The sequence below is a fragment of the Leiobunum rupestre genome, chromosome 7 (assembly GCF_980474605.1).
Source record: "Leiobunum rupestre chromosome 7, qqLeiRupe1.1.hap1, whole genome shotgun sequence".
Taxonomy (NCBI): Eukaryota; Metazoa; Arthropoda; class Arachnida; order Opiliones; family Sclerosomatidae; genus Leiobunum; species Leiobunum rupestre.
This window is the reverse complement of record NC_143390.1, coordinates 7842755-7866435: the sequence shown is the minus strand read 5'-3', so window position 1 is coordinate 7866435 and position 23681 is coordinate 7842755. Positions and strand designations below refer to the sequence as shown.

General features: G+C 38.2%; 1 protein-coding gene across 1 annotated transcript in view; it reads right to left on the bottom strand.

Annotated features, from left to right (window-relative positions):
• LOC149934334 (uncharacterized) overlaps window positions 1-18715 on the bottom strand; it is an 83820-nt gene extending 65105 nt beyond the window's left edge. The window contains exon 1 of the mRNA XM_090153422.1: window positions 18576-18715. Within this exon, the coding sequence (XP_090009548.1) occupies window positions 18576-18647 (72 nt within the window). The 5' untranslated portion in view covers window positions 18648-18715. The remainder of the gene's footprint in view (window positions 1-18575) is intronic.
• Window positions 18716-23681: the final 4966 nt, after the last annotated feature.

Below are 23681 nucleotides of genomic sequence, written 5' to 3'. Positions count from 1 at the left end.
TGCTGACTCAGCGCTGCCAGACCACAAAAATGAAATTATATTAGAGTACAAAAGTACGGGCAGCTTTGATTACTCGCTATAAGTATGGTAGCATTTGGTCATAGTTGGCCGTGACTCACATTTATTTTGGCACAAATTTTAAATTTATATATTGGCATTTTTACATTCTTAAGTTAACAAAAAGGTACGTTCTAAAAACTCTTCAATTATCGCCCAAATATCGGAAATATATTTAAATTATCACGAAAAGCGTACGATATAGAACGCGATTAAAATTATAGTTCCGAAAAAAACCAAAGGTTTATCGAACTGTACGATAATAATAACACGATTGGCGACGCGAATCGAAAGTGCAATTTCGCACCGAAAAAGGGGGCTACAGAGAGCGATGCGATATCTCTTTGCAAGGAACCTTTGTCGTTCCGAACAGATCGCCCTCTTTTATCGCGTCCAGCTGTCTCCATGACCTAGCAGGCGGCCCGACACAGCATGGTCACCTAAGGAAAATGTTGGTTTTGTCAAAGTTAAAAACCCCTGTTTTGATACATGTTAACCTGCACACTTATTTATTACTTTTGGCCATACGCGGCTTCGTTAAGTAAGTGCCACACTTATTTATTACTTCTGGCCATACACGGCTTCGTTAAGTAAGTGCCAGACTTATTTATTACTTCTGGCCATACACGGCTTCGTTAAGTAAGTGCCAGACTTATTTATTACTTCTGGCCATACACGGCTTCGTTAAGTAAGTGCCAGACTTATTTATTACTTCTGGCCATACACGGCTTCGTTAAGTAAGTGCCAGACTTATTTATTACTTCTGGCCATACACGGCTTCGTTAAGTAAGTGCCAGACTTATTTATTACTTCTGGCCATACACGGCTTCGTTAAGTAAGTGCCACACTTATATATTACTTCTGGCCATACACGGGTTCCATAACCTCCATGACCCAGCTGGCTCACACTTATTTATAACTTCTGACGGAGTTGCCAAATTAATTTCCAGGATCCTGCACACTCAAAAACACTCAAAATTGGGAAACTAGCCCAAAATCTTGCCCAAAGAAAATTTGTTTTATCTACGATGCAGCCCAATCCCAGTCCATGGAAATCGCTGTTACCTGATGATTACAGCAAAGAACTACGAAGGCCCTTTTAACTTTGGTAGTGGTATCAGGGAAGGTATATTGCCTTTTGAACGATAATTCGAATTAAATAAAGAAACTTATAGTGCAGTAAGAATATGGCAGCAAGTATATTTATAGTCGTACTAGCTGGGCGACCCGGTGTTTCCCGGGAACGATGCCTATTTGTATAACCAAGGAAAAAGCGGCAGTGGCGAAACTCCGACCCATTCGAAACAAAAATAGATCGCTGCAATAACTGTCTCCACGCATGGTACCATACCCAAAAAAACCAAATGGTTAATGACAATATTAAGCAATTATACGTGGACTACGCAATAATTTGCTTTTTATTATACGGCCTAGTGTCTATAGAAGAAGGCTTTTAAAATAATTGTTTTTTTCGTGAGTATAAAGAACTAAGAAACTCAGTCTTTGGCTAAGGTCAAAGTGTAGTATCTAGTAGGGATGCAACGGATAACCGGAACCGGAACCGAGAAGAGCCGAGTAAATTCTAGGAACCGGAACCGAAACCGGAACCGTTAATATAAAAATTTGATAACTGTATCCGGAACCGGAACCGATATTTGTAAAAAATTATAACCGAAACTGGAACCGGAACCGAGTTTTTCAGTGTTTTAAACGGTTTTTAAACGGTTCTATAAATTTATTTACCAACATTAAGCGCATGTTGAAATTTAGTAAATAAACTTCCTAATTTACTATTAGCAGGATGACCAGACTTCCTATATTTCCTATATTTCCCTATATTTTTAATGCCTTCCTATAAATTACTTTATTTTCACCTATTTTCCTATATTTTCCTATAAATTAATGCTCTTTTTAAAATGAAAGAACTTTTTTGTACGTGTCATAGAAAATCTAGTTTTAACACTGCCACTTTCGAACAAAATCTTGAAATGTGCGGGCTTTGTAAATCCGTTAAGTGATCCAATACGAAAGCAGTGTACCAAAAATGATCAATATTCTAGTCAAAGTATACAGATATGCAATAATTACCTTATTTCCCCCCCCTATATTTTCCTATTTAGTGTCCTATATTTTCATATAATTCACTGGTTTAGTTTCCTATATTTTCCTTTAATTCGCCTCTAAAATTCCTATTTTTCCTATAAAACTTTCAAAGACTTTCCCTGGTCACCCTGTATTAGTTCCTATCCTATCTCAGATAACTGTTAATGCCTTAATGACATTCGCGACCGATTACTCACTCTACATCGGGGGCTAAGCTCCTAGACCCCCGTTTCGTTTCTCTTTGCCCCCTCCAACTTCTAAAACGTTCCTACGCCCCTGAAATGAGGAGCGGAAGGGAAGGCAATGTCTCCCTAAACCTTGAAAGTACATCATTCCCCCCCCCCCTCCATATTGAAACGATGAAACCGTGGGAATTTTCAATCAGAAGATATCATTTTTACCCTACTTTATTGAATAAGCAAATAACGCGCTCACACGAGTTCCCTACGAGAGAATAGTAAAAATAATTTTTTTTAATTATTTTACATTAAGTCATCTAGATCGTGATTCTGGTCGGACTTGGAAAAATTATCCCTCTACAACCAACGGTTGAGAAGTTATAGCGTTTCCAAACTTTCCTCGAAACTAGAAAACACCTAAAATGCATCAAGCGATTATAAATAACGCAACTTCGACGACAATTTGGAAACGCGATAACTTCTCAACCGTTGGTTGTAGAGGGATAATTTTTCCACTTTCTAAATATGAACCGGCCATTGTGAATTCAAAAACGCGCGAGTCAGTGCCGTAGAACCAATATTTAAAAAGTTGTCAAAAATGAGTTTTGACGGTTCCCGCCAAACTATTAATTTTTGGCGAACGAAACCGATAAATAACGAAAGATATTGGAAAATAAATAAAAGTTGCATTTGGTTTCATCGAGCTATCTATTATAGTTTTCTAGCAGAATTAAAAAGAGGGCAAAAATTTCACCTGTCGAAGACTTTTCAAACAGAGTGTACTGTTCCCTATTTGGACCCTGCGCTAGGAATCTGATAAACTTCAACTCCAAAAAGTGCAAAATCGGTTCACAAAACTTACACTAAACTCAATAAACTTTCAGCCCCAGCCCGCTTAAAGTTCTTAATATTCAGTCAACTGGGACGCGTACTTTTTACCTCTCCGAGGGGACAAAGTCCCCTAGGAGGGGTTATACAACGACCGTGTCTGTGGGTCTGTGGGTGGGTCTGTGGGTGGGTCTGTGGGTGGGTCTGTCTGTCTGTCAGGACTGCGAACGCGTTCGCATTTTCGGTGCAAAGTGTAATCACTGCGTACGCAGTTTCTCAAAGGGTTGGCAAAACCACCGTGTGACGGTGAGCGTCAACGGATGCATTTGCGGTTTGGTTTGGATGGTGTTTTTTCGCTCACCGTCGTGACGGTTTGGTGTATTACGGTTTTTGTAATGTTTATGCGTAGGTTGTGAGTGTTGAATTTGTTGTGTTTGTGTTCTGATGGATGTGCATGTTGAGTCTGTTGTGTTTATATGGGCGTTTCCTCTCCAACTTCTTCTTAATGACTTTGGGACGGACCGAGTGCTGAGTGTAATGCTACCTCTCAACGTCCAATGGCAGGGTTTCCACCAGTTGTACACGGTATTCGTCTTAGTATCAATTTGCGATCGCATCGGGCGGGATTTGAACCCGAGACCTCCTGATTGACAGGCGGACGTTCTACCACAGAACCACCGACACTTTTTACGCCTTATTGAAAATTAGACCTTCAGCTTTATCGGAAGCGTATTTAATAGAGTAGGAAATTTTGGTTTAATTGAAATAGAATTGAAATTGAAATTATTGCATCGAAGAAATTCTAATTTAGCGTTTCTCTATTGATTAAAAACAAATGCGCCACCCAGGTTTCGAACCCAGACCATTCGGCTTGGCAGTCGAGCGCTCTACCACAGAACCACCGATAGCTGCTTAGATTCACTGAAATTAAGACAGGCATCGTAAGCATAATAGGTAATAAAGTCTTTTTTTATTAATGAATTTATGAAGGCCTAATCTGGTATTTTTTAAAGGTTAAATCTTGTTTTAGCGCAGTCAGCCGAGATTAGAGGGTTAAAGGGTAGACCCTGTGGGTGGTCCACTTTCTTAACGACCTATATATAGTTCTGTTAATTCAAAGGAGATAATTTAACGTTAATTGCTTTAAGAGCTGGCGGTTAGTCAAGTGGCTCTCTGTGCTTTGTTGATGGTAAGGTTTTTGCTTCTTGTAAATACATTTGGTGTGGATATTTGGATATCTACGATTTCTAACGCAGTCAATGATTTCTTGGGTGTGCGAGTCATTATATGATATTGGAAATTGGACGGCATTGGTCTTTTTCATGTGGTATGCGTCACAACGTCAACAGGAAGTGAACGAGTCGTCCACTACCAGATATCTACGGTATCTTCATCAAGGGCGAGTGTTGAAATAAAATGAGCGTTAAAGATGCGGCAAGTATTTCGTAAGCGAGTAATTCCAAAAAGCCTCTGTAGATATTTCTTTCATTAAAATTTGCTTCGTATTATATTTAACTGATAAACTTGTTCTGTAAAAGGGTTTAATTCAATTGTGCATTGTTATAGTACGTCTAACTTACTGTTGTAACTACTTAACTTATGATATTCTGAATAAATTAAAATTGGTCGTTTCGTCTCAATTATTTTAATTATAATTAAAATTTTATACCGGGCGGGATAGAAATGGGTTAATATTTTTAACAAATAACTCTAAATTGCGGAGATATATCTTTAAGGGTTATCTCGATAAATTAATACCACTAGGGACAATTCTTCCGAGGAGAGGTATATTTTGGCTTGCCAACTTGTTAATTCACAGGTTTCGTAATTTGGTTCATATTTTAATTTTAATTGTGGGTTCCTTTGCCCCGTGCTTTACTTTTTAAATCTATCTATCACCTTGTTGGTCGAGTCCCAGAAGCGGAAGAAGGCCTTCAGTAGAGCCTGGCAAAACGGGACTGCGTTCAGTAACTCTCAACGAAATATCTGAATTTTTTTTGGTTTAGAACGGTGCTAACGCTCTTTACGCTTGTTGTAAATTTTGTAAAATATCGCCTGTTGCCGGGTCTGCAGCTAGCCTTACTCCGCGCTGCGATGTCACGTGACCTTTGAGAAATGTAAAAACCTGCTCCTATAGCCGATGACTTCGTTGCTCAACGGATGGGCATTGTGACGTCAAAACCGGAAGTCAAAAAACCAGTTCATCTCAGCGCAGAGCTTATTATGTGTTACTAAACGCAGCCCAGGAACGTGCGGTGTTTTGTCTCGCGATCTAAAGTAATTAAATCTTGTTAAATTATTTTCATAATTAATCACCCCACCATTGTTTAATTTCTATAATTATCTACAATAGAGGGCGTTGCCGACTAATGAACTTAAAATCTCCCACCTTCAACCAGGACCGGGAAGAAAAATGAACTTATTGTCAAACACGCTATTCTATTACTGGTACCCGTTCACCTCCTAAAGTTTATCTGCTGTAATAGAAAAGAAATAGGCGTATTGTACAAAAACGATAATGGTTGTCAGTTATCCTGTTATAAAGTTGATTTTTCTGACTTTATACGGACATCAGATTTTACGGAGTATCCCAGCAAGCACCAATAGGTCTAAAAGAAATCCAAGGATATCATCTTAGGATATGCATTATATTTCTAAGATTTTCAGGGCTTCAACCGCGAAAGTTACGTATTTCTTATTTCCATTGGGTGACTTTGGGTCTATGTTATTTGTGACAGGGTTCATTAAGAAAGAAAATTACCTTATTGTTGTGTAGGTTGCTACTATCGTTCACAGCGTACTTTGGTTAGTTTTTATTTTGATCTACAATATGCCAATTGTAAAAACAAAACTTTAAAATATGTATAATCTAGTAGACCATCTATGTAGACCTTTAGATTGATGATAGAATCAAAATAAATACTTTTTTTATTATTAGGAATTATCAAGATTTTGTTAAATAACTGATTTAAAGCAAGTGTCGGCACGACGCGAAATAACTCTCTTTCTCAAAAGATGTCGCTAGAATCGAAAACAAACTTTGACCCAAAAGGTGAGACATAAGTATCCCTCGCGTTGATTGGTTTGTTTGTAAATTTATCAATAACTTAAATTATAATAATTTTTTGCCATATATTTTATATGGGATTTATAACTAAGGTAAAATTCTAAATTTAAAAACTTTTTTGAGGTAAATACCACTAAGTAGGTTATAAGTTGTATAATTATAATAATTATAAGTGATTGGCTTAGACTCTGACGACGTTATTGTTTTGCTATTTTGAATTGAGCTTTGTTAGGACTTTGCTGTACTTTGTATAGGTTATTATAAATGTCGTCTGCAAAGTCAATGCAAACTCTAGCAGACTAATGTTATCTGCTAAACATAACAGACAATATAGCAGACGAATTTCGTCTGCAAACCAAAACTTAAACTTTGTTTGTTGTGTCATGTGCTTTTGAGAGAGAGATGTATATTTTGATATTCTAACTTTTGGTCTTCATTAAACTTAATTATATTTCATTTCAAGTTGTCTAGATTATTTACTAATTGACAATAATCCCCCACAATCTTCCTCTTAAATTAATAGAGGGCACCTCGCTCTCCAGTATAGTCAGAGAGGGTAAAGTCTCTTCGCTATGAGAGGCGTATCTTCCTATTCCGGTAATGTGAAAATTGTAAGAGATTTCCTACGGGCGGGCTTCATGGGAGATAGTTCTGCTCCCCGAAACGCGATGGCGCTAGTGAAAACTATCATTACTATGGAAGGATCCGGAAATTGTTTTCTATAATTTTTACGATGGTCAATTTTACTATTAAAAAAGTAATTTCATGGAAAATATCAACTACTAAATTTTAAAAAATTAAAGAGATTCATGGAAAACTGTACAAAATGACCAAGGTCAAATTTGATAACTTAACAATTTTTAAAAAAATAACCCCTGTAGCAAAATAGAGTCGGGCCGACGTCGGCAAAAGATACTAAACACTAAAGTCGGCCGACCTTTGGATTTAGGGTCGAAATGTCCTAGGGGTAAAAGGGTCGACCGACCGTCGGCCGCCTACAAAACGTCGACTCTTAACCGCCTTTTCATAGACCTAAGAACCGACTCCGAAACGACGTCGGGCCGACTTTATATTAATGCTTATTTCCGACCCAAAACTGATCTAATTATTAAATGCCGCGTTTTTCGAATACAAATAAGTTTGAAGAAAAAATTAAAGTGAATAAAAATTATCTCAGAAAATCTTAAAATAGTCAGAAAATAATTAAAATGTCCCCTTTTCCTAAATACATATGGTCAGTTTCATAAAGTTAAGATCAAAATATTTTCGGCCCGACGTCGGCGATCAAGATAAATGGTAGGGTCGGCCGTTACAGTACGTCCCGACACCTCTGTTGAAACGGTCGAAATGTCCTACCCTAAGTCGGGTCGGCCGACCCAAAATTACCGACGTCATCCCGACTTAGAATGTACTGTATAACTACGTCGAAACGACTTACTTTTTGATATTTTAAGTGACTGAAAATGACCACCTAAAACCGTAAATATAGCTATATAAATAGCTATATACATGTATGCAGTCCCATGAACGGGAGTGCAACAATGAATTTATTTCCGTCAATCGGAAAGCTCTTGAATCTAGTGTACATAGTTCTATAGTTTCTTTGGGCTTAGTAAAAGCAAAGATAATTTAAACTCGTACCCTAGATACGAATACTGAGAGCTTTCCCATTGACGGTTTTGTTACGAAGCGTTTACCCTTTTCCGGCACGTGACCTCAGAAAAATCAGGCTCCATCGGTTGCGGCACGGCCAACTTCGATCACGCGCTATATAGCGTGGCAGCGCGTGATCGAAGTTGGCCGTGGTTGCGGTAAGGCGCAAACCATGGAGCGAATTTTTTCTGAGTTCCGGCGCGCGAGAGAGTGATTTCGAATCTAGGGTACGAGTTTGAATTATCTTCGGTAAAAGTAACGAATAAATCTTCATTAATAATATCTAAGCCTAACATATTTATCTATTTAGGAAACATTCTCAGATTGAATATATTATCTTTTTCGAAAAAATATACTACAAAAAGGAAGTTATTTTAAAAATATTTCAATTTGTTTTATTAAATCGCCAAAGTTTCACAGTTTTGAGCGATTAATTGGCAAATAAATGTTGGATATAAGTCGGCCGTTGTTCGGGCTATAAATGTGTCATGTCTTTTGCAAGTCACAACAGCTATTACAATTCAAGGTCGGCGTTTGGACTCTAAATAGTTCCAATGATAAGACTCTTAGAGTCGGCTAGTGGTTCAAAATGCTAGGTCGCTATACCAACTTTAAAAGCGACCGAAAACGTACTCACGAGGAATTCTCAAAAAGTTTAGGACTTTTAGAGTTCGTATTTGGACCAGGACCGAAAGGCGACTTTTCGACCAAAGCCCGACCTTAAATCGACTCTTTGCGCTACAAGAGTAATAATTAAATGTAAGGTCAATTTTAAGTCGGATAATGTTCGGCATACCGACCATAAATAGTCCCAAAAAAGGACTTACGGTTTTAGTGTCGAAAGACGTTCAGACGTTTTTAGGTCGGCATTTGGTCGTCGACTATAAAGCGACTTTTCGACTGTACCCATAGAAATAGAAATGAGACTAGAACCACGATCGGATTGGGGGAGATGTACCAGCTAGAAGGCCGCCATAAGAGTGGAATCGCGCATATCCGCGCCATCTAATAAAAAAAATTGAAACTAAATATGATCACGTGGCATAACGCCGTAAGCAACGTCGTCTGGGAGGCTATTCTGTAAGCTTCGAAACCGAGTTGTCGATCGACATCTCTCTCGATCTCGAATATCGACAACGCTCTCGAAGACGATGTCGACAGGGAAATAGCCGAGGGGCTGATCACTCCGCGTAATCGGTGTACAGAGCCGTACCTTTGACTGTACTAATGGGATTACGCGTAATCTTTGAAGTCCCTGCCTTTGGTAATGGTAATCTTAGCGTAATCCGGTGTACAGACTTTCTAAGAGTGGTTAACCCCTCGGAAATAGCTGTCGACATCGCCTTCGACTAGCTCTCCTCCAATGAGATTCTGTTCGTCTGAAGTCTCACCACTGAGCGTGAAAATTAATGGCTGCTGTAAATTTAGCTCGCCTTCAATTGATTAATTTAGCAATACAAATAGATCGAGAAAATTTAAGAAGGCAACGGGTTATCCGAGATAAATCAAAGGCTTTTGAGCTAACCAACCAAAACTTTAGTAGATTATATCGCCTAGAAATGCACATATATGTAGAGTTATGTCAGCAGCTCCGTGGGCCTTTGTCAGGCCAGCGAAAAACTACCTGTAGATAGCAAGGTAGGTCTCTAACAATCTTTTGCGCATTAATTTTTTTTTAAATGTACTAAGTATTATATCTATTTAGATCGTAATCGAGCTTTGCTGTTACGCGGTTGGTTCTTTCTAACTTTGAGTTGGTCAAGACCTATTTCTTGAAATAAGTCAACCAACAGTCTACAGTGATTTCAATAGTTTTGGCCCCCTAATTGGGTAACATTTATCAGTAATGAGATTGAAAGGGTGGCTACAGAGATGAGGTAACTCTCAAATAAACATCAAATTATGTCAGAGAAATGCTTGACAATAACACGCGTAATTATGTAAAGGTTTATGGAGAAAACTAGAGTTTCGGGTGTGATTGATTCGACGCGTGTGTTATACGTGGTGTTCCGAATGATTACAATGAATTGGAACCTTTAGGAGCGGGAGAATATGGCCCTGATGATGGGTTATTGATTGATAATCAACTTTGAGAAGATGTAGCACCACCAGCAGGAAATCTAGCAGACACATGGAGGTTAGCAGGGCAACACACACGGAACTAAATCGTCAGAAGGAGATTAACATAATATTATCTTATCTTAAGTTGTTTAATTAGTTTAACAAATTAAAATACTCAATTGTTTATTCAACATGAATTACCTTCAACAAAACTTTGTTGTTTTATATTTTTTAAACAAATTATGACTATCAATGGTTATTCAATATGAATTTCCGCGAAAAACATTTTGATAACGACTGTGCACACGGACAAAATTTAACGGATTTTTCCGCCGCCAGCGCTGCCCGTAAACGAGAAAACGGAGAAAAAAATGTTGAAATATCTCTACTTTATTTTCCCGGTTTATGAAGCTCTTTGAGTTCGACTAATCAGCGAGCGTTTCGCTGTTAAATGATATAAGGAGCGATTTTGAAAGTCTTTAAAAGTAGGCTTAATAATTTTTGCGTCTACCACGTGACGGCATAACGCTCGCTGACTGGTCGAGCCCAACGCCCCTCAAAAATAGTTTGTTTCCTCGTTCCCCGGCAGCGCTCGCTGTGATAAAATCCGGCAAATTTCGTCCGTGTGTACAGTCGTGTTCCTACACGCCAGAACCATGGTAGAAGTAGAGAAGGAACGTGGGCCTCATGTTAAAAAAGCTTTAGAAATTCCCCTTTTTGTTCATTCCCCCCATACTTTTACCCGGCACCAAGTTTCGTTTGCGCAACGTTCACGCGCATCCTACCTTATGTTATTGGTCTGAATGTCCGTATTCAATGCTTTTTACCTCTCCGAGGGGACAAAGTCCCCTAGGAGGGGTTATACAACGACCGTGTCTGTCTGTGGGTCTGTGGGTGGGTCTGTGGGTGGGTCTGTGGGTGTGTCTGTGGGTGTGTCTGTCTGTCAGGACTGCGAACGCGTTCGCATTTTCGGTGCAAAGTGTAATCACTGCGTACGCAGTTTCTCAAAGGGTTGGCAAAACCACCGTGCGACGGTGAGCGTTAACGGATGCATTTGCGGTTTGGTTTGGATGGTGTTTTTTCGCTCACCGTCGTGACGGTTTGGTGTATTACGGTTTTTGTAATGTTTATGCGTAGGTTGTGAGTGTTGAATTTGTTGTGTTTGTGTTCTGATGGATGTGCATGTTGAGTCTGTTGTGTTTATATGGGCGTTTTCTCTCCAACTTCTTCTTAATGACTTTGGGACGGACCGAGTGCTGAGTGTAATGCTACCTCTCAACGTCCAATGGCAGGGTTTCCACCAGTTGTACACGGTATTCGTCTTAGTATCAATTTGCGATCGCATCGGGCGGGATTTGAACCCGAGACCTCCTGATTGACAGGCGGACGTTCTACCACAGAACCACCGACACTTGTTACGCCTTATTGAAAATTAGACCTTCAGCTTTATCGGAAGCGTATTTAATAGAGTACGAAATTTTGGTTTAATTGAAATAGAATTGAAATTGAAATTATTGCATCGAAGAAATTCTACTTTAGCGTTTCTCTATTGATTAAAAATAAATGCGCCACCCAGGTTTCGAACCCAGACCATTCGGCTTGGCAGTCGAGCGCTCTACCACAGAATCACCGATAGCTCCTTAGATTCACTGAAATTAAGACAGGCATCGTAAGCATAATAGGTAATAAAGTCTTTTTTTATTAATGAATTTATGAAGGCCTAATCTGGTATTTTTTAAAGGTTAAATCTTGTTTTAGCGCAGTCAGCCGAGATTAGAGGGTTAAAGGGTAGACCCTGTGGGTGGTCCACTTTTTTAACGACCTATATATAGTTCTGTTAATTCAAAGGAGATAATTTAACGTTAATTGCTTTAAGAGCTGGCGGTTCGTCAAGTGGCTCTCTGTGCTTTGTTGATTTTAAGGTTTTTGCTTCTTGTAAATACATTTGGTGTGGATATTTGGATATCTACGATTTCTAACGCAGTCAATGATTTCTTGGGTGTGCGAGTCATTATATGATATTGGAAATTGGACGGCATTGGTCTTTTTCATGTGGTATGCGTCACAACGTCAACAGGAAGTGAACGAGTCGTCCACTACCAGATATCTACGGTATCTTCATCAAGGGCGAGTGTTGAAATAAAATGAGCGTTAAAGATGCGGCAAGTATTTCGTAAGAGAGTAATTCCAAAAAGCCTCTGTAGATATTTCTTTCATTAAAATTTGCTTCGTATTATATTTAACTGATAAACTTGTTCTGTAAAAGGGTTTAATTCAATTGTGCATTGTTATAGTACGTCTAACTTACTGTTGTAACTACTTAACTTATGATATTCTGAATAAATTAAAATTGGTCGTTTCGTCTCAATTATTTTAATTATAATTAAAATTTTATACCGGGCGGGATAGAAATGGGTTAATATTTTTAACAAATAACTCTAAATTGCGGAGATATATCTTTAAGGGTTATCTCGATAAATTAATACCACTAGGGACAATTCTTCCGAGGAGAGGTATATTTTGGCTTGCCAACTTGTTAGTAAGGTACAACCATGGAAGAAGTACTTCTTCTATGGTACATCTTATTTGTTTGGTCATCTACTGCGTACTGTTTTTAAAATTTTAACGGATATTTTTTAATGTGTAAGGCTTAGGTAGTTTAGGACAAATTAAATTGGATTTAAATCTAAATGCAAAAACATATAATATATTTTAATATATATTCATATTTTGTATCTAAATATAAATTATATTAAATAAATATATAAGAAAGAAAACATCAATTCTAAAAGTATGGTGAAAATTTAATCCATAGTTTGCATTTCTCATATTTCGTTTTAGGTTTAGGGAATGTTAAAAATGAAACGTTCTTCATATAAGGTTCTTTGTAAAACTTACTGCTATTTTTACAACCCATGTAACAACATTTTTTATAGTTTACCATTGTAGATAATTATTCATAAGCTAAACTTAAAACTATTTTTAAAAAATGTAAATAAATTAGGCCTTTGCGCCTTGTGAAGCTCAACACAAAGTCACAAACACACGGAAGATATATTGTAATGTTTACAGCTGACTAGACTCCGCATCGTGACGTAGTGCGCGTCGAATAATGCGCATTAAGGACGGAGTGCCCGAACCAAAAGTAGGTTGAAATGAGGGAAGACGACAACATTTTCGGTACAGGCTTTCCTATTCTGGCCGCCGTTACTTCTCTACTTTTTCCATGCCAGAACCACGGGAAAAGGCGGTAAAACTAGAAAATATAGAAAACCAGGAAAACACGGCCCGTGTGAACAAGGCTTAGCATTCGCTTTGGCGAGATTTCTACAGCGGTGGCAGGGGCGTAGGAACCGGGAGGGGCAGAGGGGGCAATTCCCCTCCCTAGAATTTTGCTGGGAGGGGCATCTAATGTTATTGCACCCTCCAACCTTTGGTCAGTTGAAATTTTCAAAAGGCTCAAATTATCATTTTAAATGCATTTACAGTTTATAGAACCTCAACTCTGTTCAAATTTCAGTCTTTTCCTGCCAATTTACATAGTAGACTTAACAAGTACACATGCATTCGGAGAAGCTACACGCCATTAAAAATTAAAACCATTCTCCAGACCCCTTTTCGTTTATCTTTGCCCCCTCCAACTTCTAGTACGTTCCTAGGCCCCTGAGCGGTGGAACATCCCTTAGTTAAATAATCCATGAATTATCCATTGCTAGGCCTAGTTATTAGGTATATATATTTACTGTTTTATTAAATTATTGTGTCTAGGATATTTACGGGTTTTAGTTTAATTCGTGTGATGTTCATCTATCGATTTACTTGTATAATCTACATGTAATGGTGGAGTGTCGGAGTGGTTAGCGCTTTCACCTCGCGGCCCACTGGTTTAAGGGGTTTCCCCCGAGTTCTTCGGTTTCCCCTTTCTATAAAAGCTTGTAGAGGTTAACGGTAATAGTTAGTGTAGGGAGCTATTGGCTCGCGTGGCATGAAGAGCTTGCCACCACCCTCCTACGTATTGTAAACCGGCCACCTGATAAGGGCATTAAAAGCCGCTTGATGACTTGCGCCTAGCTGATTATTATTATCATCTACTTTCCAAATGATTATTTCAATAATTAATTTGAAACGGGCCTCTGGAAAAACTCCTTGAGAATCTCCATCCAGAAACGTCGATTCAGATTCCCAGAACTCTTTCATTTTAAATCAACGATTGCGAAAAGTAAACAAGACATCAGCGTTGATAAGCTCCTTGAAGTTAGGTTGAATTAAGGTTTCTTTGTCATGGAAATTTAAAACAGCGTTTATCACACTTAATTTATTAATGCTATTTTAAGCATAGCATTTAGTGATTTTATGCCCAAGTATAGCCAAAAACTTGGCAAGTGCTTTTATAACATATAATATTGTTAAAATGCATAATTTTTTATTAATCTTTCAACGTGAAATCCATACTATTTAAAAACCCTGCAGTTTATCCCCAAAGAAAACATAGGCCATATAACCTATTATTAATTATTCATGCACTTAAATGACTTCATAATGCCTTTAGACAAGTGTGGCGGGAAATATTTAAGGAAGACTATACAGATGAATTCCAAGGTGTTTTAGTAATCAGCTAGGCCAAAACCCAAGGCACCAAAATAGGCCTAAGTCGACTAGCGACTTGTAAAGTCAAATACCGGTGGCGGGATTACAATGCGTAGGTGGGTGGTGGCAAGCCCTTCATGCCACGCGAGCCAACAGCTCACTTCACTTGCTATTACCGTTAACCTCAGCAAGTTTTTTTATGATTAGAAAGCTATTGAAAACGTCGCATTGCTTTCTACCGTATAAAAACTAATACAAGTGTTTAAAAAAGATTATATTTAGAATATATAATTGAAAATGGCAATATTACAGGTATTTTAATGTTGCTTTATTTTAAAAATTTCAAGAGATACGTCGGATAAGTGTAGCAAAAATATCTTTGTTCACGAAAATAGCGGCCATTTTAAAAATAACGGTTGTGCTATAGCTAGCGATAGTTCCGACATCTTGAATCCAAGATGGCGGAGGTCAGAATAATGTGATCTATTGTCCGTTTTTGTATATTGGCGCAATTTGGAAAATGTCACCCCACCTGTTTTTAAGCAATTGATTTATTGTGACCAGGTTTGACCAGTTTCTCATGAACGGATTCATGGAGATTTTGAAGAGTCGATTCGCACCATTTTAAGGAACACGTGGCAAAATAAATTCTAATAATAATGATCAGCTAAGCTAATACAAAGGCCTAATTGAACTAGTGACTTGTGACGCCACTTGCCGGTGGCCGTGTTATATTACGTAGGAGGTTGATGTTAAGCCTTTACTAACTATTACCCTTAACTTCAGCAGGTGTTTATTGAAATTGGAAACTGAAGAGCTCGAGGAATTAAAAAACTCAACACAGGAAATAGTGGTTCCTAGTTTTCACTTGGTCCCACAAGCTGAGATCGAACCAGGCTCATCTCGCTTCTCGGCGAGAGTGCTAACCACTTGGCCACCCCACTGATACGTTCTTACGAAAATGGTTCTCCAACGGAGCGATGACGTCACTTGATCCGAACGGGAAATGAGAGTAGTAGAAATGACTAGAAACCGGTCAAGCAAGTTAGTGGACTGCTTCTGTTCTATATTCGGCTCTGAAGAGAGTTTGCAATCCTTCTCAGTGTTGCCAATCCTTTAGCGCAATTTCCAGACGCCCAAGTTGCGAATCGCAACGCGCCAACCCTAAATTGGTGAAAGTTGCTCAAACCCTATTTTGCTAAAAGCAATATCTCCTCAATGGTTGGCTGTAAACATATTTCATATTTGTCAATGACATTTCTAAATAGGAATCGACGATTGTGAACACGCTTATTTCCAAATGTCCTACGAAATGCAATTTATTACTTACTAAAATTTGAAATTTGGCTTAAATGAAATTTTTTTCCCTCTCTTTCGCAAAAAGCATTTTGTTACTTTCGACAATTTTGAATTTTTTTTCCCTTTTTTTAGGAAACATAATAACAAAACATATTTTAAAAAAATCACTTTATTGGCATTTTGTAAAAATGAAAGACATTGGGGTTAAAAGTTACACTGTGAAATAGAATTAGAATAAAATAAATATTAAAAATACTTGGAATATCGTTATTTTAAAAAGTTTTAAATAAAAGATTTTCAAATTTACTTTTAGATTAAGAATAAATTTATAATTTTTTTTAAATATACAATATTATTTTAAAAACCCGGCCTAGGTCTGCCTTAATACTTTAGTTCATAACGTGGTTTTATTTAATTAAATTAAATCTTTTCTACTTGGATTTGTGAATGGTCAACTCATGTCTTATGCGGTTGCCACTTTGGCTGAAACTCTTCCCGCACTTAAACCGACACGGATACGGCTTCTCGCCGGTGTGGGTTCGCGAATGCTTCTTCTGCGTTGAGCCGTCACTAAAACACTGATCGCAGTGTGTGCACTTGTATGGCTTAGCCCCTGAATGGATACGTAAATGAGTGTTTAGTGAAGAACGCTGCACAAAACTTTTCCCGCAAAAATTGCACCGATATTTTTGTTCGTCTTTGCTTTTGTGGCGCAAGCTGTGCGTTTTGAAACTTTTCTCATCGTTAAATTGTTTTCCGCAACGATTTGTCGTAATTTTGTCTATATGACCGCACGTAATTTGTACGCGACTCAAAGCCTTCAAATCAGCCCTGGCCGGCACAGACGCATTTTTAGAATTTGGGCTGTTCATAGCAGTCTGCGTATTTAACTCGGCCGGAGAAGTGAACTTGCGCGCCACCTCGTTGGAGGATGATGCCCCCTGTGGTGCCGTCGGACTGCGGAACGACGTATCATTGTCCGCGGCTTTGATGGCCGTCGACTGTTCGGAAACCGGAATTGTTGACGAGGCTGAAATGGAAATTCCAAATTAGTAATTAGAAATTGACGATAAATGTAATTAATAAAGTTACTCGTATCAATTGTGGTGAAGGGTTCATCCAGCGAACAGGTTTCGACGTCGATTACCGGAGACTCAGCGCCTTGCCGGCTGATGGAATACAGATTAATGGCCGCCTGCCAGTCATCCTCGGTCATATTTGGGTAGGTGGACATTAGACGTGGTGTTGGACGCGGCATCGTGGAAGACGTGTTTGGTTGGTAGTGCAACTCATAGAGCGATGAAGATATCTGGAATGGCGCTTGATGGTAGTTTCCGTCTAACACGCGCGACTGGTACCCCATTGAAGGTTGGGGCAGCAAACAGTGGTTGAAATACCCAGAGTCAAATATTTGGCCAGGAACGGATGCTCCTGAATATCCCGCGCCAGGAAGTGAAGTCCTGGTCATGAACTCCCGTCGTATGTCCGATCCGGCTTCGTGTGATGGTGGGCGATGTCCCATTGTTTCCTGCGCGGAATCTGTATTGTAACTGAGGAAGAGCCAGAAATAAGGATTATCTCCAAATCGTGTAGTTTAACACAGTTAATTATATACAATTGAAAATACCTCTACTGGTCTTGGGTGCGCGAGTGTATTTACCAATGGTGTTTACCATACCAAATATAGGTCTTTTCACGCGTGGTATTTAAAAGTTGTTAATATACTCACGTTTCCATTACGGTTGGGGGAAGAACTGGGTCGAATCGAAAAGGTGCATCAGGTTCGAAAGTTGGAAAAGCATAATGCGGAGGAACCGCAAGAGGGAGATGACTAGTAATCGAATTCTCGGCCTTAAAAAGAAGTCAAATTACATTTATATAAATTTTTAACTATGTCCTAGTGACTAAGACCAAAAGTAAATATTGAGATAGTCTAATTCTATCGCTTCGACTTGCTTCATCTTATTTAAGGGGTAAATAAGTCTTTGGTGATGCCTTCCCCCTCGCCACTTTTCAGGATCATAAAGTGTACCGATGTACTCCGCCGCGGTAAAAATAGTTCGCTTTCATATATGCGGGTATTAAACTTTCGCTCGTGCTAATTTGATCATTTATTTTCCAAAATAAATTATCAAAGATATAAGATTGAACCTAAATTACGACGATATTTTAAAAACAATAATACGACTTTTTAAAATAGATACACATATAACTTAAATCCGTGCTTTTAGTAAGCCTAATATGACGTGATATCGCGCTAGCCACAAATTTATGTCGATTTTTTGAACTGGATGTAACCATAAAGCTATTTGCGAGTCGTTGTTGCTAGATGGAAGTCTTCAGCAAATACTAGATAAACTATGCTTAATAACACCTTGAAGAAAGACTTTGAAGATAAGAACCATGGCTATTCGGGTTTTTGATGGGCTTATAGTCGAAGTATTAGCCTAGCTGATTATTATAATTATTATATTTAAAACACTCCAAACAGAGGATGGAAACATTACAGCTAAAATTTCGGTTTGGGTTTGTTTACTGACTGACGCCTTTGCTCTCATTTCATATAAAAATTAGACGGTGTGGATGGAACTTTTGTGGCGTTTAAAACTGCAATCCATCAACTCCCCGTCAAAGGTAAAAATATAGAATTTGGACTGGAAACTAGTTTTTCGTAATTTGGCCAATTTGTTGTCCAGGTTCGGGCAGCAACGTCCGGAAGGGAATGAAAAAGGGTATCTTACCGAAGCCAGATTAGCGCCTGTTGGAGGACAGTGATTTCGCACGTGATGGTCGTGGTGAAAAACTGGAGCCATGATGGTCGCGAAAGAGACACTTCGTTGAGCGGCGAAGACCGAAGAGAGCGAGAGGACGTCTTGGCCGATGGTAAGATGCGGAAACACGGACCTCCCAGCCCCTCAAACTGGGTTTTATACGAAGACCGCGTCCGCTAACCGTCCTTATCTGCCACGCCAGCAACCCTTTGAACCCTCAGCCACCCCCCTCTCGTTTCAGCAGATTAAGTTTCTTATCACCCCCGAAAGTGAGAGCGCCCTTTTATTTGGAGGACCACAGACGCGAGAAAGTTTTTCTTAGGCCCACGAGGACCATGAGGGAACAATTTTTACGAGACGAATACATTTACAAATAAACGAATCATATTAACTCTGATAATGTTTGTATATATATGTCTAGTCCTATATCTAGTTTAGCTAAGCCTTGTTTATAATAAATTATTAAACATATTTAAATATGTAAATATTTTAATATATTTCATACCAATTTAGTTGATTTCTGTGCGTGTTATAACCAACGAACTTAAATGTCATTTTCACGCGTTACTGGCTTCGAAAAATGTTTAATAAATAAATAATTATCCTTCTTTAAATGCTGCTGTAATTTTAATCAATTTACAGATTAACAAGCCAAATTGAAGACTAGATTGATATGTACCGTAATTAAAATAAATGATTTAAATAAATAAATAAATAAATAAAATGTGAAAAATGACTTAATCTAGATTCAGGCGTTGATTTTCATGTAGTTTTTCTTTATTCTAAAATACGAGGGGCTGATCACTCCCCGAAATCAGCGTACAAGCCTGTAGCTTTGACGGCACTAAAATGATCACGTAAGTGAGTACAGATTTAGCACTACCAAAGGCTGTACTCATTTTCATATTTTTGTAATCGGTGTACAGATTTTCAAAGAGTGGTTAGCCCCTCGCTAAAATAACACCCTGAGCGTTATATAGAATCAGGCGTGCGTAAAACAGCAATTCCTTATACCGCTACTGTTATTGGCTTAAAACATGCGCATTAAGACTACGAGTTTGTTCTGAAATAATTCGTTGAAATACGCGAAGCCGTTGCGTAGAAGCCCTCCAACGACCGCTGCAACGGACTGTCCGAAATCGTGTCATTTAAGGTTCTTAAACATATCTTCAAAGTAACATATTACACGATCATATTAGTAAGCCGATCTCACCTTGTCACGAAGATTAACTCAGTACAGCAGCACAAGTGGTGCCATCTCCAGATTCATTGCTAAAGTATTAATTTTCTTGAAATTGTAGCTCATTTAAGCTAAATAGTGCTCCAGTAGAGAATTTAGAGATGGCGCTAGTGTAAGTACAACATTTTGTCTGCTATGACAAAGTTACAATTAGTTGAATCTCTAATTTATTTTTACCAATCTAAACAGTAGGAAATATGATTTATAAAATATTTCGCATTGGGTTTGCCATTTTAGTCCTTCTTTGATAATAAGAATGCATTTATTTATACCATAAGTAATAAAATAAACATAAGTGTGGCACAGAACGAATTCGGTTCATTATGGTCTGTCGTGGAGCGAAAAACACCTACAATTATAATTATCTTTCCCTGAAACCCAAACTGCCATTTTGAATAATTATCGTCTAATAAATTAAATTTAATTTAAATTAAAACGGTCTTATTTAACCCTTGGTCATTTATATTATATTTTTATAATAATATAATTTTTGCTATATTTATATTTTGTCCGTTTGTGGCTTTCCATTGATATAAATACAGTGTGAAAGTTCATTTTCTCAAACATTTTGGTATTTTCATCGCGCAGGAACGGAAGAGTTCGAGTGAAAGACAAACAAATAACGTTTGATAAACGCGGTTTTAATTTTCCATGAAGACCAAACCTGGTTTCCAAGTACAAGCTGGACTCAAAGTGCTTTTCGGGAAGGAGATTCCCCGAAGCATTTTTTCATTCTATTCATTGAAATAATCATTTTTCAAATAGATAAGAAAAGTAAATCAACAGATGAAACATTTTAAGCTATTTAATAGCATTTAAAGGGAATATACAATGTTGAATTTATTTTCGTTGAGACCGTTACCAACGTGACGTATGATCTTGTTGAACGCTTTTACGCTGGTTGTAAATTTTTTAAAATATCGACTGTTGTAGAACATTTTGAAAAAAACACCATTTATGGTTCGCACATATTTCGTTATAACTCGGAAACGATTAGTTCTATGGAATTGCGGTTGGACTCATTCGACTCGCCACAGAATAATACGTAAGATCCAAAAGCATGGTTGGTCCTGGCCAAATGGTTGATATACTTTTTCAACATTTCATGAAATTTCGAAAAAAGAACATTTTATTTAGTGTACGTTTGGTCATAACTCCGAAACTATTAATCCCAGCAATCCGCGGTGGGTCTCGTTCGACTACAGAAACGATATCCAGCTTGACTCGATTGCTAAATTTTACATTTGGGCTTTTGTTTTTCATATTAGAGAAAAAAGCACGTGATTCAGTACAGACACGGTTCATCCCACGGGCATGTGGTTGGTCGCATTCGACTCAGGGTGAAATTTACCACCTGGAACAACCACAAACACGGTGAAAGCAAACTGTGTTGTCCACCCCGCATCGCTGCGGACTCATCAGATCCTCAAAGCAGACACCGAAATAGAATTTTTAGGTCACATTGCAAGTTGGGACGAATTTTGCCGCTGGAGAACCCGTTTTGGGCCTCTTTTACCCGTTCTACTCGGGAAAAATCAAAACTTGTATCCAGTTGTATCGGTAAAAAGGTGATTTGCGCATGCGCGGCTAAAATGATTTCGGGACAGTCGCTAACGCTCGCTATGGCGAGATTTCTACGGCGCGGCGGTGGAACATCATTCAGTTAATTAATCCATGAATTATCCATTACTAGGACTGGTTATTACGTATATATTTACTGTTTTATTAAATTTTTAAAATCTTGGTAATCCTCAGTAAAGTTTGGTAATTTCAAAGTATTGTTTAAAATATACCCCTGAAAAAATCGTTTAGTTAATTTAATTTAAAATCCTCTAGACTTAATGTTAATATTGGATCCTCGCTAAACCGACAATGGACGTTACACGAGTACCCGGATAATTTCATTAATTGTGGCTGGATATTTACGGGTTTTGGTTCAATTCGTGTGTCCGTAGGTCAACCTATATATATATATATATATATATATATATATTATGGATTTACTTGTATAATCTAATGGTGGGGTGTCGGAGTGGTTAGCGCTTTCACCCTGCGGCCCACTGGTTTAAGTTAAAGCTTGTAGAGGTTAACGGTAATAGTAAATGTAGGGAGCTAATGCTCACGTGGTGTGAAGGGCTTGCCACCACCCTCCTACGCATTGTAACCCGGCCACCTGATTAGGGCATTAAAAGCCGCTTGATGACTTGGGCCTAGCTGATTATTATTATCATCTATTTGCAAAATGATTAGTTCAATAATTATTTTGAAACGGGCCTCTGGAAAAACCCCTTGAGAATCTACATCCAGAAACGTCGATTCAGATTCCCAGAACTCTTTCATTTTAAATCAACGATTGCGAAAAGTAAACAAGACATCAGTGAATTAAGGTTTCGTTGTCATGGAAATTTAAAACAGCGTTTATCACACTTAATTTATTTGTCCTTCACTCGAACATTTTGGTTCCTCCCCAAATTTTGAAAGTTAATTTCGTTAGCGGTTTTTCGTCAAGTACCAAATCTCCAAACCCAAAACGCCTATTTGAAGCACACCATATCGATATGAAATCCACTTTCACTAAACGTTCAAGTGTTTGGGCACCATTGAGTTACACCAAAAGATTTAAAATGCACATTATTGTACAATGAATAAAAACAATTAATAAATAAACACCGTTGTTTTTAAAGAAATTTTATTTAGTGATTTTATGGACAACTAGCCAAAAAACTTGGCAAGTGCTTTTATAACACATAATTTTGTTAAAATGCATTATTTTTTTGATCGTTCAACGTGAAATGCATACTATTTTAAAAAATCCTGCTGTCAATCCCCAAATAAAACATTGGTCATAAGACCTATGTAATATGTTTAATTATTAATAATTCATACACTTAAATAAATGACTTTATAATGCCTTTAGACAAGTGTGGCTGGAAATATTTAAGTAAAACTAGACAGATGAATTCCAAGGTGTTTTAGTAATCAGCTAGGCCAAAACCCGAGGCACCAAAATATTCCTAAGTCGACCAGCGACTTGTAAAGTCAATTACCGGTGGCCGGGTTACAATGCGGAGGAGGGTGGTGGCAAGCCCTTCATGCCACGCGAGCCAACAGCTTCCTACACTAACTATTACCGTTAACCTCAACAAGTTGTTTATGATTAGGAAGCTACAATATAGAAACTGATAATAGTTTTTAAAAAGGATTATGTTTAGAAAACATAAATTAAGATGGCAATTTACAGGTATTTTAATGTTGCTTTGTTTGAAACATTTCAAGAGATACGTCGAATACGTATAGCAGCAACCACTCCTCATTTGCTCACGAAAATAGCGGCCATTTTCGAAATACCGGCTGTACTATAGCTAGCGATAGTTCCGACATCTTTAATCCAAGATGGCGGAGGTCAGAATTGCGTGATCTTTTGTCCGTTTTTGTATTTTGGCGCAATTTGGAAAATGTCAGCCCACCAGTTTTTAAGCAATTGATATATTGTGACCGGGTTTGACCAGTTCCTCAGGAAGGGATTCGTGGAGATTTTGAAGAGTCGATTCGCACCATTTTAAGGCGCACGTTGCAAAAGAAATAAATTCTAATAATAATAATCAGCTTGGCAAGTCCTTCATGCCACGTGAGCCAACAGCTCCCTACACTCAGCGAAGGTTTTATTACCACTTATTTAGTTCAAACCCTAAATCGCCTGGGCTCTACCAGGAAAGAGTTTTGACAGTTCAGAAGCGCGGCATAAGAAATAATGAACTTATTAATGGAACACGCGGTCACAGATTTTCGCACGAAGTAGCCTGAATTATGGCACGCCATCCAGGACAAAATTCGCA